The sequence below is a fragment of the Hermetia illucens genome, chromosome 1 (genome assembly GCF_905115235.1).
Source record: "Hermetia illucens chromosome 1, iHerIll2.2.curated.20191125, whole genome shotgun sequence".
In the NCBI taxonomy this organism is placed as follows: Eukaryota; Metazoa; Arthropoda; class Insecta; order Diptera; family Stratiomyidae; genus Hermetia; species Hermetia illucens.
The window spans coordinates 60,872,689-60,889,996 of NC_051849.1; the positions used below are offsets into that span (position 1 = coordinate 60,872,689).

At 41.5% G+C, this 17,308-nt stretch overlaps 1 protein-coding gene across 1 annotated transcript; it reads left to right on the forward strand.

Annotated features, from left to right (window-relative positions):
• Positions 1-1,426: 1,426 nt before the first annotated feature.
• LOC119661511 (putative odorant receptor 92a) lies at positions 1,427-16,087 on the forward strand. Its single transcript, XM_038070882.1, has 5 exons — positions 1,427-1,459; positions 6,798-7,606; positions 7,676-7,877; positions 15,707-15,862; positions 15,924-16,087. Exons 2-5 carry the CDS (start codon positions 6,825-6,827, stop codon positions 15,981-15,983), a joined length of 1,200 nt encoding a protein of 399 aa, XP_037926810.1. The 5' UTR covers positions 1,427-1,459; positions 6,798-6,824; the 3' UTR covers positions 15,984-16,087.
• Positions 16,088-17,308: the final 1,221 nt, after the last annotated feature.

Below are 17,308 nucleotides of genomic sequence, written 5' to 3' on the forward strand. Positions count from 1 at the left end.
GCACCCGTAGGTTTTAAGCGCCATCATGGGTACCAATCCACGTTTCGCCCTGGGCCCTATACTACCCTTTGATCCCCATGCCTAAGTGTAGAGATTTCATTACTCTTTCTAGAAAATCTGTAGACAGTGCTAGCAGATAACTCTACTTTCCTGAGGAGCATGCAATGATTGACGGGTATTCTTACAATAGGAAGGTTTAAACAATTTTGCGGCGTCCACTCCAAGGTCACACTAACCAAAAACTTACACTCACTCAACTGAATTTCCATAGCTAACATTTGTAAAATTCTTGCAATTAATTCATGGTAAAATACTAGTAATCCGTTCATTGTCATCAGCAAACCACATTTATTTACTAGAAAATATTTGAATCCATTACAAAACATAAAGGACTCGAATATGTGCGCGTACAATGTCAGTGTCAATTTTAGCTTTTCATTGCTTCACTCATAGTTCACGTAATCGAAGTAGGATATGCGTAACTTGTTGACCACATGCATAATATCTAACACGATATTCATAGAGCATTTCTTATCACCCGCACAAGTTAAACGTGATATGCATCACGTATGGGAAGATTACAGGTGCGTGAATTAAACGTGCTCACTAAGCAATTTTTGTGAATGAATTAAGGAACAAAATTCAGAAAATATACAATTGTCAAGCGAAACTGTCGTACGTGGAGTTAAGCATTGCTGTTCTCTTTTCCTTGTTCTTGTCTGGAGTTGAGATTTTAGCTACTCCGCCTAAGTCCTTTTGACAAGTGGAGGTACGCGTTGCTGCTCCCTTCTTCAGTTTAGTGTGGAGGTGCTTAGATGCTCCGACTAAAAAGGAAATCCTTCGATCGAAGAGCAAATATTACATGACGACCGTAAATCAATAAAATACTACACATTATTGTGATTTTCTCTTTCTTCACCGTTTGTCCCGTTCACAAGCGGGGTCGACTCTACACATTATTGTGATTAAATATGTCAAACATATCTTCCGGGTATCTTACCAAAAACCACAGGGTTCTTTCAGTTGATGGAATCTCAAATGAAGCGCTACGTCACTGGATGGGTACTTCATCTGAAGCGGAACTGGAAGTGGATAGGTCACATATTACGAAAGGAGGAAAATTCTAATTTTTTTCACTGAAAGCTGCTTTTATTTTCAGAGAGTATTGTAGAGGGGTGAAACATATCTAGATCGGTGGTGTGTTATCCTCCCGTTAAGTGGTTCACAATAGCCATGATTATAATTGAATTGCCTAGCGGACAATATATGCTATCGCTAAACTCCCTAATGATGTCGACGCGTCGCTTCGTATGGATATGGCAATGTTTCTTATATTTACGTTATGAGAAGAGAATGTTCTACAATTTTATCGGAAAAGGATATAAAACCGCAAACACATAGCAGTCGGAATCCAGACACAGTACAGGTAGTACGTGAAATAAGTTCCAACGAGCAGTTAGTGAGTAGTTATTCAAAAGTTGAATTTGGTGAAGTGTCTTAATTTGTAAAGTTTCTTTGCCTGTCTTATATGAATTCAATAGGCAACGATTATTACTTCAGTCACATTCGATTGCAATCAAATTTTTATGTAAAACTTTGCTTTCAATTGGGCTTTGAATTGAGTTTCCTAATTTTAGCAAATGTCATATAGCAACAGACCATTTAGGAAATCATCAGGAATACAGAGAAAATCAACAGATTTTGACTGCATCCATTTCCATTTCTGTTTATATTGTGGAGTTTGTTATCATAAAAATGTCTTATGAGTCAAATCAGGGTAATAATCTCGGGCGAGCGCAATGCTGACCACATTGCCTCCTAGTGTACCGTTACGGTCTTGAATGAAGTGCTCTAACACACTTCAAGACCCTGATCCAACAAGGATTGTTGCGCCAACGATTATTAATATTATTATTATGCGAAAAAAAGCCTTACTAAAATCGCTTCAATGTCTCTCTGTCACTTTGTCTTTCTTTTAAGGGGGTGGAAATCTCCAAAAGACTGTGGGATTTTTACCCAATAAAACCGTCTCTGACTTTCCCTTTAACCCGATTAAGTATTACATCGGGGCGGAGTAAGCTTACTTTATAGCTAAGGTTGCCCCTCTACGTGCGGAGTTCGTAACCGCGCCTTACTCACTTCTTCTGCTTTTCGTAATTTATTCTGCTGCGATCATGGGATTGATCACATTTCAATCCTCCTGACAAGCTACCATTCTCCTGACAACATTTTCTGGTGATAGCGCTTCATCTAGAGTTTCCTTTGGGTTTCTCCTTTCTTCCATCAACTTTGGACATTGGAAGAATGCGTGCATTGGTCCCTCTGGGACCCCGTTGGAGGTGAGGTGTTCATATTAAGTCTGTAGAGGTATTGAAGATATTCACGATGGCCGGTGAAAATCTGGGGGAGATTATAATTGATGCTGCCCGTGCTTTCTGTAAGTCAAATGATCCTTATATGGCTAGCCCCATCGTTGTTCTCTTGCAGCGTTTTTCTCCAAACTGGGACTGCATGCAGATAGAACTTACTACCCTGGTTATGAGCAGCCTGAAAATATGTCGCGGACCTCCTTCATTTGGCATAATCCTTGCCAGAGCCATACTCGTGGTCGATGCTTTTTCGAAGGTATGATCTATGCGATGCTTTAAATTGAGTTTTTCGTCTATCATCACTCCCAAGTATTTGATGGTCAGCTTGGAACTGATGACATGATTCCTAATTCTAATACAGGCGTAATTTCTCTTCCGGCACTTAGCGACGACGGCGGCTTCCGTCTTTTCCTCCGCGAGTGCCAGCCTACCACTCTCTAACCAAGCCTTAACAGCACTGATTGTTTAAATACGACTTAGCATCTTCGAGATGCTTGGCGACCACAACCAGTGCTTTGTCGTAGGTGTAACCCACCACCGAGGTTTCCTCCGGAACCGAAAGGTCAAGTAGACCATTGTATACATTGGTCCACTACTGTGGGATCACCCGCGGAGACAACGCACTCACTCAATGTCCGCTCTTGCAAGTAGCTATCGACAATAGTAGCTAGATTATTGGGAACACCAATCGCCGCCCAGGACTTTCGTTCCGAATGGCCGAGTTGAATGCATTCTTCACATCCAGGGTCACCACCACGCAATATTTGGTGGTATAATCCGTTCTGTGAATTGCATTTTCGGCCAAGCCAGTAACCATTTTGATGGCGCCAATGGTTGATCCGGCTTTACCGAACTCATACAGCCGATCTCAAAGGCCTCCTTGGCTCTCAAAGACCGGTAGTAATCTATTATAAATCAGTAGCTTCAAGATTTTCCTCATAGCGTCTAAAAGACATATGGGCCTATTAAAGGACTATCATGTTTACCAGCCTTAGGCCGCAGCACTAGCTTCTGCCGCTGCCATGATGCAGGAAACGCAAATAAAGACCTTATTCGGTATGCCATCCACATCCGAGGCTTTCCTGTCGGTTGTTCGACGGTAGCAGCTCGTCCCTGGTGACTGGTGCAACCGGCGTTACATTCAGGGGCTATTGGAAGGTGTCGATACCTCCGTCTTGCTAGGGAAAACAAAGCCACTAGCCGCTTGACCCATGTTATATTGTATGGCTTGATGACCACTCGCCCATATTGCCGCTCTACCAGTCGAATCTGTGACCCATACACCTCCGTGAAGGCTTCTGTACGGTTCACTTATGTTGGCAATCTCCATCGCGTATACGTAAGTGGGTTGCGCAAGCAAATCCTATGCGACCCTGCAATGATTGAGGTTTATTTGTATGCACCTCATTTTTCATTGTACTTAACGCCTTCCTAAATTTCGGGCATGTACCATCCCGTCCTTCCTTTCCTTCGTACAAAATGCATTTGGGGTCGCTATTGAACTCTTTGGCAATATGTTCTTTTTACTCACACCTTCGACATCGATCGAACCGATCGATAGCGCTAGTGTATGCCTTCGCGAAATGTTCAAACATCTGACATTTAAAAGACCTCTTTAAAGAGATCTGCTCCCTTAGCCGGCAAACAATTCATCCAATCCGGACTTTCCCCATGCCAATAACTTCTGCAGTGCCTCCACTGGCAGCATTGTGGCCGTAGGATAGGCTTTTCTTAGGCTCACGACAGATTCTTTCCCGAATTTCTCCAACTTGAATTGTTGTTTCAATGCAGTCCGATTCTCTTTTTTGGATGTTACCTCATCGAGATCCGCGCATTGTATTAGGTTGTTGCAAATGAAATGTCGGATTTTTCAATGAAGTGAAGTTAGTTATGATTTTAATGTTTAAAACTGCCGCAAGGTGACTCTGGTGGTATGGGATAATTGAGTATAAATAGTCGTTCGTTCGATCAAGGAGTCATTTCAGTTTCAATCGTCATTGAAGTTCCAAGTAAAACTCAAAGAAAAAAGCATGGAAGGGAATCAAAAACGTCTACTTTTTCTATATGAATTTAAACTTGGTCACAACGCATTTGGAGCTGACGCAGCAAACGAACGAACGACACAGCGGTGGTTCGAAAAATTCCGATCAGGCGACATGACCCTCCAAAGTGAACCTCGTGGACACCCAGGACCATCGATCGACAACGACGAGTTGCGTTTGATAGTGGAATCTGACCCCCGATCATCGATTCGTGACATTGCAGAGAAAATAGGCGTACACTATTCGACAGTATCTCGGCACTTACAACACCTTGGAAAGGTGAAGAAGCTTGATAAGTGGGTTCCGCATGAACTCAACGAGCAAAACATGGCGCTGCGAATGAAAATATCCAGTTCTCTACTCAACCGCAACAGGAACAATCCCTTTTTGCGCAGAATAGTGACATGCGATGAAAAGTGGATATTGTACGACAACCGTCGCAGATCAGCGCAATGGCTAGATGCCGATCAGCCTCCACAACACATGCCAAAACCGAGCCTTCACCCGAAGAAGGTAATGGTAACTGTTTGGTGGTCTGCATCTGGAATTATTCATTATTCGTTTTTGGAGCGTGGTGAAACAATTAATGCAGAGAAATATTGTGCCCAACTTGATGAAATGCACGAGAAATTACGTGTTCAGCGGCCTAGATTGGTCAACAGAGATGGAGTGATACTGCTCCATGATAACGCCCGACCTCATGTTTCCAGAATGACGGTCCAAAAATTAAATGAATTACGATATGAGACTCTTCCTCATCCACCATATTCACCCGACCTCTCGCCAACCGACTACCACTTTTTTAAGCATTTGGATCACTTTTTGGCGGGGAAACAATTCAGCAATGAAGTAGCTGTCAAAAGTGCCTTTGAAGAATTTCTTAGCTCTAGAAACCCAGACTTTTACGAAACTGGAATAAATGTCCTTGTATCTCGTTGGGAGAAGTGCATTGAAGCTGCTGGTTCTTATTTTGACTAATAAAATTAATTTTCATAAAAGTTATAGTTTTTTGAAATTTTACTCAAATATCTGACATTTCATTTGCAACAACCTAATATATAGATCTCATGTTTTTGGGAACGTTCCCCGACATTCTCCTCAAGTGAGTTTGTAACTTGGTTACGAAAGCCGTCAGTGTTTCCGGATTTTGCTGATAGTTCCGTCTAGGTTTCTCAGATCGGGGTCAGCTTTCACCTTTTTCAGTATCCTCGCATGCGCTAAATTTCCTTTTTTGGAGATTACAAATGCCTCTGGGATTCGCACCTTTTTGTTTACGACCTTAGCCCATCTACCGTTTCTATTTTCCTTGAGTTTCCCATCGCTAGTCGGCATTCCTACTTTGGGTATATTCCCCCTTCTGAAGTTTTAGTACGGTTTGTTGGACTTTTCAAGTCGCTTTTTTTTCCATTTTGGCGCCTGTTGATTCCCTAAAGTTCCCCCTATTTGTCTCGCTTCTTTTACTTGATCGGAGTTCGATTACTTTGTGCTTTGGTATCAGTATTGGGCAGAAGTTTTCGGCTTTCCCGTACATCTTCTTTCTTCTTCCTGGGACCTATTATAAAGCACCTTGATATCTCTCACCATGTCTTTAATTGTCTGCTGCTGGTTCTTGAAGAATACAGACAGCTCAACTATTTTAATCTCACGCTGCATGAAAGGTAGTTTTTCCGGGTCAGGGTTCTGCTACAGATAGGTTCTGGCACAACGGCAGATTCACTTGAAATCGTCCGCCATCGTTCTGTCGAAGATTGATTAGAAGCTCTTCAGTGTGATTATTCTTTATCAATGGTGCTGTTTTAATGGCTCAGAGACGTTGTGTTGGTTAAGATCGGTAACGCTGATTCCCGAAAAACATTTGGATGATTTGTCTGTCGATATGCGGCCCGACATGGCCCATCCATGAACCGCATTCTACAAGGTTGGAAGATTTTGGTCTAACCTTATCTGGTCGATAATCAAAGTTCACAATAAAAATCTGCTTCCAGTATAGGGCAGTAGGTTTATTGGGGTGCAAGCTGGTGTTAGCTACTGCTGATTTGTCTGGTTTGATAGCTGCCTTATTCAGATGGAGCAAGGTATTGTGCTTACCTTGACACTTTGAGCAGTTTCTCGATGTTGTCGACACTTAGTCTTATCATTAATGCCATGTCTATGGCAATCATTGAAAAATTATAAAAGGAATCACTGCAAGCTGCATCCTTGTTTTATAAATCACGAGGTTGCTTTGTTGCTGATAATTTCAGATAAGTAGATAGTAAAATTTTTTAAATACTTAAAAGTTTGACTTCAACATATTTAAAAGGCATTTTCTCACATCATACTTTTTAAGATTTAATTTAAGGCGAATTAATATTTAATTTTCACATAAAATCCTACATTTTTATAGGAAACAATTAACCCCGGGTTGACCAGAATGAAGCCACAAGAGAAAATTGTTAAGTTTGGTGATTTCATGGACATTGCGGTTGTTTTCTATAAATCGCTGGGAATCGACGCATTAGCTTCACAAGGAAAACGAAACATTCTGGAGAACATTTTTCAGGTTTCTATCTTCGCTCTAGGGACCGGAAATTTGTGTTTGGCAGTCGTATTGGAAGTCGTCTATCTCATAAAGTCGTTTGGAATATTTAAAAATATTCTCGAAATAACAGCACTGCTTCCTTGCACCATTATTAGCACTGCATCGGTGATTAAAATCGTGACACTTTGGAGCAAAAACGCCCAACTGACCGCAATTTTGCAACAACTCCAGGATATGTTTCCGCAAACTTTTGCTGAACAAGAAAAATTTGACATCGAATGCTATCGAAAGCATATACGGAGGGTGATACTCCCTTGCGCTCTATTGACCATGATGACAGGAGTGATGTTCAATTGTTATGAAATATTTAAGTCTATAATTAATTACATTCGCACTGGAAATTTTGAAAAAACCTATCCTTATTTTTTCTGGTACCCTTTTGATGATCAGACGAATTGGGTCTACCCGGTAATTTATCTGCATCAATTTTATGCGGGTTATGTAACTGTGGTTGCTAATATAACGGCGGATTTACTATTGTGTTGCATTATCACTCAACTTCAAATGCATTTCGACTTTATTTTGAGGCAGCTTTTGGAAATGGTACCCAGAGGGGAGCCAAATGATATGCGTTGTTTGAAACAGTTGATCCAGCATCATATAATGATTTTACGGTAATTAGATTAAATAAACTTAACTCAAAGGCGAAATGTTTTAAATGTCCATTTGTTGGTTTTTCCCAGATTGTCGGACGAAGTTAACGATGTTTTTGGCATTCCGAATCTCTATACCTTTGTCTTCGCTTCTCCGATCATTTGTTTTACTGGATTTCAAGTATCGATTGGCGCTGCCAATAATGTTTTCGGAAAATACATTCTGTTTCTTATATGTCAGTTACTTATTGTGTTTGCGGTGTGCTACCATGGAAATATCGTGGTTGATTCGGTAAGCAACTGGTCAGATATATATTTATATATGTATAAGGTGCGTTTTATAATTACAAGGCACTTTAAAAATCCCTTCATTTTCAAAATAGCAAACTGTAAGGTACCATAATATTCAACAAAGATGATTACGAAGGAGAAATGAAAAAAAAATCTTGCCAAATTTTGTAAATTAAGGGTATTTTTTAAGGTTTTGTGTAAAACAAAGCTTCATTAAAATCTGTCTGTCCATCTGTCTGTCTGTCTGTCACACCCATTTTTATCGGAGACGGTTATAGCGATTGACATCAAATTTGGAAGAAAGATGGGAACTATGAACGCTCACGCATACAGTGAGTTACATGCTTTTACGTTGAATTTAAGGGGGGTTCCCATACATGCAAAAGCGAGGCGTACATTTTTTTTCACCAAATATAGTCATGTTTGGTATCAAATTAAAGGTCTCGATTAGTACTTTTCGAAGCCGGTCTTAGTTTTGACATTTGTTAGAAAAGTGGGGAGTGCGGGGGGTTGAAATTGATCATTTTTTTAAGGGGGTCATTCTCAGAAACTACCCAACCAAAAAATCTGAAAAAAAACCAGGAGGCTGCCACTATGTGGTGCCTGGGCTCCGAAATACCTTCCATACTGATATATGTTCAAATAAAGTTAGTAATAGTATATTACTACAATTGTTAGTAATTGGCTGCAGAATCCCCCTTAAGTTCCGCCTAGCACCACGGAATTTTGCAGTGATGCTATAATACAGAGCACGATATTACCATTGGTGGAAATCGTACTATTACTAACAAAGTTATAATACGTCAAATTTGTTGCTTCTTTGCAAATTCAAGACAATGAATGTTACACGCTGAAACAGCTGTTAGTAATTGGCTGCAGAATCCCCCTTAAGTTCCGCCTAGCACCACGGAATTTTGCAGTGATGCTATAATACAGAGCACGATATTACCATTGGTGGAAATCGTACTATTACTAACAAAGTTATAATACGTCAAATTTGTTGCTTCTTTGCAAATTCAAGACAATGAATGTTACACGCTGAAACAGCTGTGTGACCCTTTCCACCGCTGTTCCATCCGGATCATGGGTTCCCTCCAATGCGGCCAGGAATGTCTCCTCGTCGAAAGCTCCGATAGACCAGCCAACCGCCTTAGCCTTTCCACCTCCAGAGCGTCGTTGACTGCTTCCCCGGTTCCTAATGCGGAGGAAGATGGCCTGGTGGTCACTGTGGGTATAGTGCTCACTCACTTGCCAAGCCTCACCAGTGAAGTGCTAACAAATGTCAGGTCAACGATCGAACCCGACCCTCTTCCTCGAAAGGTGGGCACGCATCCAACGTTGGCCAGCACGATGTCCAGCTCCGCAAATGACTCCAACAGAATTTGACTTCTGGTGTTCGTCGATCGGCTTCCCCACTCCAGGGCCCACGCGTTGAAATCGCCCGCAATGATTTTAGGGCTGCGGTCTCTAGCATCCAACACCAGACTGTCTAACATCTCCTCATATTGTGCTATGGTTGCACTAGGAGGAGCGTAGCAGCTGTAAATATGGACACCGTTGACCTTCGTCCTTATAAAACCGGCTGCCGGGGGGGCCATGACTTCCTGAATGGCCTGTCTTCCGCACGCCCAGATTGCGGCGTTGCCAGACGCATCCACCGCCCAAGTCGCACCGCCGTAGTTTCTGTACGGCTCGTAAATAACCGCAACATCGACATTCGACTCTCGAATGGACCCGAAAGTGGATACTCTCACATAATATATGCATATATTATATTACGTGCTACGTACTAAGAGCTACACAAAAACTTCCGTACCTGAAGCATCCAGTTTCCGGTTTCCCGACTTGTTTAATTCAATTGTACTTACTTCGCCCTTGCTTCAAAATTAAGGTCACACAATAATTATAATCGTTGACAAAAGAATCAATATTGGGTCAATGCCTTTAAGTGTGTTAGAGCACTTCATTCAAGACCGTAATGGTACACTATGAGATTAGATTACCCTGTAGGAGGCAATGTCGTCAGCATTGCGCTCGCCCGAGATTATTTCCCTGAGTTAACTTAGGTACTCACATTCACAGCTGAGCCGACTGGTATCCGACGTCAAATCACGATACAAATCCCACTGCCACTCCTGAGATTCGAACCCCGACCTTTCGTACGACAGCCTTGTGTTCTAACTACTTAGCTACCTGGACACATACATTTTCTTATTATTAACTTAACTGGTGACAAACAGAATTATGTCACCATCTCAGAAGGTTTTCAATCAAATGTTCGTCAATTTTCTGCCACTCATACTGTAGCGCCGTTATGAGCTCTTTTACCGTATCGAATTGCCGATTATCTTTATAAAGCCGCTGTTTAAGTATACCCCATAGGTTCTCAATTGGCTTCAACAAACAGGCCACTCCATAACTTTGATGGATTTTGACAAAAGCCAAGCTTTTGTTTCACGGCTGACATGAACTCGTGCGTTGTCCTGTGTCCATAATGCGTAAGCATTTTCATTTAAAAATGGCACAGACTGTTTTCTAGGATCTGAATGTATCGCTACTTTTCATTCGAGATGTAACGACTTGCAGTGAAAGGCATTTTATCAAATTTACCTAAGTCAAATTTAATTAAATCGAAAATACTTATTCGAGCACAATTTAAGTTGCTGAACTGCAACGCAAATATCAAATCCTGACAATGACTTTATGATTATGAAACCTAATAAAGCGATGCCAACTTGCTAAACAAAGTACCGTTAGTTTTGCACGTGCAGAAGTTATTTGCGTGCTTTTGTTTCTCGCCTCTTGTCACTTTCGTTGAACCTTATGTTACCCTAAAGTCTGCCATTTTGGAAATAATGTGATTTTTAAAGTGACCTTATAACTATGAAACGCGTCTTATAATTTGTTGCCAATGAAATGTTATAAGGTTTTTAACAAAGCTTAAAATTCAGAGTCCATTTAAGTTAACTTTACATCTTGCGATTACAAGTGTTGCATGCTCGCAATTTCTAACTTATTAAGGCTTTGTGTGAAACAGAAACTTATTAGAATCAAGTCAATGTTTGTCTGTCTGTCTGCCACACTCGATTTATTGGGAAGCGGTTCGACCGATTGTCACGAAAATTGGTGAGAACATGTGGTCCTTGGTTTTCTTTATATACAGCAAGTGGGGCCATTTGATTTTAAGTTTAAGGCGGGGCTCCTCATACATGCGGAAGGTGGGTGCAAAATTTCACAGTATGTTACCATGTACGGTCCCATATTTGATCTCGAGTGAAAACTGTAACAGGCCTCGTTCTCAGAATCTATCCAACCGACTCAGCTGTGAATGAGTACCTGAGTCAAATCAGGGTAATAATCTCGGGCGACCGCAATGCTGACCACATTGCCTCCTAGTGTACCGTTACGGTCTTGAATGAAGTGCTCTAACACACTTCAAGGCCCTGATCCAATATGGATTGTTGTGCCAACGATTATTATTATTAATACTCTTGAGTGCAAGTGCTGCGTAGCACTAAAGAAAAACCCGTTCTATAAATTTAATATAAGCATTTATTAAACACTAAATTATACAACCACACTGTATAATTAATTATAGAACAATTCTTTAACTGGTACAATTCGAGACGTATTCATTATCGACGCGATCTGTTCTAACCCTCGAACTAGACTGACTTTGTGGGCGGATTCCCGGCACTTTTATACCCCGCGGAACATTCTAGAAAGGCATGTAAACACTTTACTAGAAAACTACTTTGCGGATTGGACAATATCTTCTTGCAGACATTAGAGTCGTCTGTTAACAATTATCGTAACTAAATATTCACCCTACTGTTATACAATTTTGGCGTATTGGGTAATTGTCATAACTACGATTTACATTGACGTCACACATAATTTTCCAAAGTGATTTTCGTCACAGTATAAAGCCATCATAATATATCAATTCATCAATACTACAACAAATTGAGCTCACATGAATGGCAGAATTCAGATAGATATATTTGAATTCAGATAGATATATTTGTATGATATATTGAACAAGCGGTATTCAATATACAAATTTTATATGTGTACATATGTATACTTTTATGCACGAAGTAAATCGAAAATACGTTCAATTTATATACATGCATATAGAATACAGTATTCGGCAATGCTTGTTTGTTTAATAATAACAATAATCGTTGGCACAACAATCCATATTGGATCAGGGCCTTGAAGTGTGTTAGAGCACTTCATTCAAGACCGTAACGGTACACTACAGTAGACTGTAGGAGGCAATGTGGTCAGCATTGCGCTCGCCCGAGATTATTACCCTGATTTGACTCAGGTACTCATTCACAGCTGAGTCGACTGGTATCCGACGCTAAATCACGATACAAATCCCTCTTCCACCAACGAGATTTGAACCGCGACCTTCCGTACGACAGCCTTGTTTGTTTAGGGTGAGCATAATATCTACGTCTGTAATATATCCTATAGTTTGAAAAAAATATGAAGGAATATTTTGGGTTTTTAGCCATATATAAAAGTAGATCTCTCGTTTCTGGCCCAGATATGATATCAATCATAATTAGCGATTTTAACAGCCAAGTAGGGACGGAGCCCGTATTCAGGCAATACGTCGGCTCCCATAGCTTACATAGGGATACCAATGATAACGGACTGCGCATTATTCAGTTAGCAGCATCGCACGAAATGGTTGCTGGAAGTACCTGGTTTGCGCGGAAAGCGGTCCACAAACATACGTGGGCCCCTCCAGACGAGACCACTTTCAACCAAATTGACCACGTGCTGAATGAACGCCGCCACCTCTCAAACTTGATGAATGTCAGAACATATAGGGGGGCCAAAATAGACTCGGAGCACTATCTCGTTGGCATGGTGCTCCGAGTTCGAATTACGACACCGCCTACAATCCCAATGAATACTGAAGTCATTCACAATTCAGCTTTCCGCAACAGCTATAAGGGCGAAGTGAATACCGCAATAAGCACAGTCAACAGAGATCCTGAAAATGAAGCATCAACAAATGATCTTGACAACCATCTAAAGACCGTTATCATTGATACGGTTACAATCATATTTGGCCCCAGCCGCCAGAAAAGTTGGAACGGCTGATTTGGCGATGAATTTAAGCTTGAAACGGAACGGAAGAATTCCACATACCGAGTAATGTTGCATTCTCAAAGAACGCGAGCACGCGCGGAGACATATCATTCCGTCGAGCGGAAAGCGACTTCACAAACGGAAAAAGGAAGCCTGGGAGAACCAACAAGTCTGCGAACTAGAAAAGTACAGGGAGCAACCGCAACAGGTGCGGAAGTTTTACCAACAAGTCAGCAGGATGAAGCCTTATACACCTCGATGCTTACCCGAGACAAAGAGGAAATTCTGATTTCCGACAGAATGGGCATATTGTGAGTGATGGGTTGAGTATTTCGATAAACTGCTTAACAACCAAAATATCGGCGAGTTGGAGGTCCCGTCAACTGAAGATGACGAACAAATACTGCCACAATCAAGCATAGAATAAGTAGTCCGTGCAATTCATCGGCTTAAAAACCATTACACCAAGCGGTTCATCAACTGATGCTCAAAGTATGGGACAGCGAATCAATGTCTGACGAGTGGCAAAAAGGCATTATCTGTCTCATACATAAAAAGGGAGATATAACGCAGTGCAGCAATTGTAGAGGTATCACGTTGCTGAGTACCATCTATAAGATATTCTCCTCTATCTTGCTAGACCAGATAACTTCGTACGCCCAGAACATTACTGGTCCATACCAAAGAGGTTTCACTCCAGGCAAATAAGCAACAGATCAGATTTTCTCTTTGTGGCAAGCGATGGAAAAACTCTTGAAATATGGCCATCAGTTGCACCATCTTTTCATCGTCATTGTTTGATTTTATTATTAATTCAAATCTATCCGTATGTAACAGGGGCAGTACACCAACCTTCCATTCTCCCAGCTCGGGAACTATGACGGCTGGGAGAATATCCTTAATATCATCCTACTAACGGAGATTGGGATTCTTAGAGTGGAGAACTGGAGAACGTCTGGCCAGAGATCCCTCTCACACTATACTTGGATACTTTTCAGTCTGGATTTTGTCGCAGAGCTCTCCAAACCTTTCAGAGGCCCCAGTGGGATCGACTGGAGGAAGTTTGGTCAAGTTATCAAGAACAAACTCTCCGGTGCGTAAATTGGTAAGATTGGAACGAGAGACGAACAGGAGTCAAAGAACGGGGGTCTGGAGAAAGCATTCGATATCGAGTTTAAAGTCACATGCCCTGCTAAATACAGCAAGAAGACATTGCCAAGTGGAATAAAGATCTGCCCAGCCTCCAGGCGCAAATTAAGGCGGCGCCATCTCTTCGGTGCTCTGGTTAATAGTGATGGATTAAATTTTACGGATATTGGAGAGGAGCGGGGTGAACGTGGTCGCGTATGCCTATGATTTGGTGATATTGTTGTCAGGGATATTTCCTTCCATTATGAATTACATGAAGGAAGGAGCGTTTGGAAAGTTGTGCCTGTGGGCCGCAAGATGCGGACTCGGCATACACCCAACTAGAGCGGAATTGTTGCTATAGCCGCGAACCTCTAATGGCAAAAACTGCTAAGGCACGGATGATAACGTATAATAAAACCCTATCGCGACAGCTTTTGTTCCAGACGTGTGCACACTGCGTACTTTACAATTAACATTGCCGAAGCTACAGAGAAGAGGAGAACCCTCAGGCACTCCTTTTGCGATTGCCCAGCTCTAGCTAGAGTAAGGGCACGAACACTAGATAGACTTCAGAGAGACCTTTAGTTGCAGGGTGGAAGAGCTGCTTTCCTTCGTGAATGCTACGCGTTTTCTATGAAGATCTGAGTCGGCTGAAATTTGGCGCCTTTGCAGTTGTGGTCTTTGGAGTTTGTGAAATCCAAGGTGCGCACTATCAGAACGTCGACTGATTCTTTTCTAATTAGCCAGGGCTATGTAGTCTAACACAGAAAGAACTGGGAACCTTGGTTTTGTTGGTGTGTATTTTCAGTTCAACTCTACTTGCCTCTCTCTTCAAATCGGGAGCCATTTGGCCAAGGTTTAGCCAAGGACCCGGTGCGGGATAGACAGAAGCAAGAATAAATAATATCCGTGATAGAATGCAACCCTGCTGATTCCGCTTTGGATCTCAAAATCCTACGAGATTTTACTTCGGTGCAGCACGTGACAACGACCTACTAGGTGGTAATTTGAAAACGCTACACACCACTCGGACAAGGCCTATGACCGAGAAGGGTGGCAATTACCATGCAGAGGGCCGATCTCGCTATCGAACCGATTGTTGTATAGCTACTTGAAGTCCACGGGAATATATAGTATAAATGCAATAATTTTTTTTACTAGATATTCTGGTTGATTGCTGATTTTCCTCGTACAAATATTCCTTGTATACGCCAATAATTGTCTCTGAGATGTCTGTGCCTTGCTGAGATTTTGTGTAAAGCTAAACTTCATTAAAATCGGTTTACTATCTGTCAGCCCAAAATGCTTTTCTAGAAAATGGAAAAACAATTTTTGAATTGGCATCGGCTGCGAAGTAGGTGGTGAGGTAACGAAATTTAGTCAGATAGGACCTACTCACAAGAACCACCCAACTAAAAATCTCAACGTAGAAGGATATCACTCACTGCATGTCTGGGCGTCCACAGTTCCCACCTTCTCACCAAATTTCGTGTGACCGATAGTCAGACAGACAGACGGACGGACGTCAGTAAAGTAGGTGCAAAGCAGGGGGGGATTAGAAGTTGATGATAAATTCTATATTTTCAGAGCCTTAACGTGGCCGATGCTGCATATGGTCAGGAATGGTTTCAAGCCAGCAAAGAATACAAGAAAATATTGTTGGTGTTAATTACCAGAGCAAATAATCCTTCTACATTGACAGCCACGAGTTTCGTAACTGCTTCGTTGAAAACATTTAGCAGTGTAGGTTAAGGACTCTGATATAAATGGTCGAACTTTCACCTATTGTTTTCATATTTTCTAGGTTATAAGTACTTCATATCAGTTCTTTGCATTGGTGAGGACCATGTACAGCGATGGCTGAGTTGGTGAGAACTGGAGGCTTTGTCTTAAATAAAGTGAAGTGGACCATTTTAATTTCAATTGTTAAAATAATTTAGCTGTTATTGAATAGAGGAAAGTGATGATTAAAAAAGTAGTCGCAAATCATTTTTGTTTGTTTTTTTAAACAAAATCCCACAATTTTTCCTAAGTAGCTAGATTATTTTAAACTCTGAATTTGTCTTGGAATTGAGTAGAATTTTCTTTGTTTATTATTTTTACCCTTCCAACTTCCACCTTTCTCCCAATGTTGAGTCCCCTTGCATGTTTTTTTTACTTTAACGATGCCCTTTAGATTTTGGAATTCCATTTTACTCAAACGTAGTGTACTTTTATTTCTAAATGGATGGAAGCAATTATACTATTTTTTGAATCCAGTTAACAGTTAGTGATCAAAGCGTAGTATAGGCCCCAGGTCGAAACATGGCTTGGTTCTCACGATGGGGCATAAAACCTGGGAAACGCCTGCTAAACCAACATCAACAGCTCTAATGCCAAACCCTATCTGCACCTCCACGTGGTGATCGTTGGGAGTTCTTTCTTTACGAAAAACTGCAGACGGAGAAGAATGAAGGCCCTCGCGTATGAAAACGGGCCAAATGTGCCAACTGGTCCTCAAATGTAGGAGTTTGGGGGCATGGCTTGCAGTTTCACACGGAAAACAACTACTTACGAAGCCACAAACGGAGCCCCGGACTGGACGAATTTTAGAACGACGAACCCGGCAACGAAAAAAGAATAACGATTTCCGCATTTTCTCATTGAACGTGTGCTCCCTGCACAAACAGAATGCTGCTCAGTTAGTCGATGCTTTGTCCCAATATAAGGCTGATTTAATAGCGTTACTAGAAATGCGCTGCAGAGGGACCGGTTTCCCGGAGAAGAGCCACTACACCATATATTATAGCGGCCATGCCGTAAACCATGTGTTCGGAGAAGGTTTTCTAGCCAATCAAAAAATGAAACCTGTTGTTATTGGCTTTGAAAACATAAGCAAAAGGCTATGCACTCTGAGCTTGCGAGGCAAGTTTAGAAATATAAGCCTCATTAATGTTCATGCCCCTAAAGAGGAGACTGCAGAGTTGCAGAAGTATAAATCTTCCAAGGCAGTACAACGGACCCTTGAAGTCTGTCTCAGGTATGATATCAAAATCATATTTGGGGATTTTAACAGTCAAGTGTTGTGTTGTGTGTTGATTGAACGCCGCCACCTCCCAACCTTGATGAATGTTAGCTAGCAACGGAAAGGAAGAATGCTGCATACCGAGTAATATTGTACTAGTTATGTTTTTCACTCCGTTATAAAAA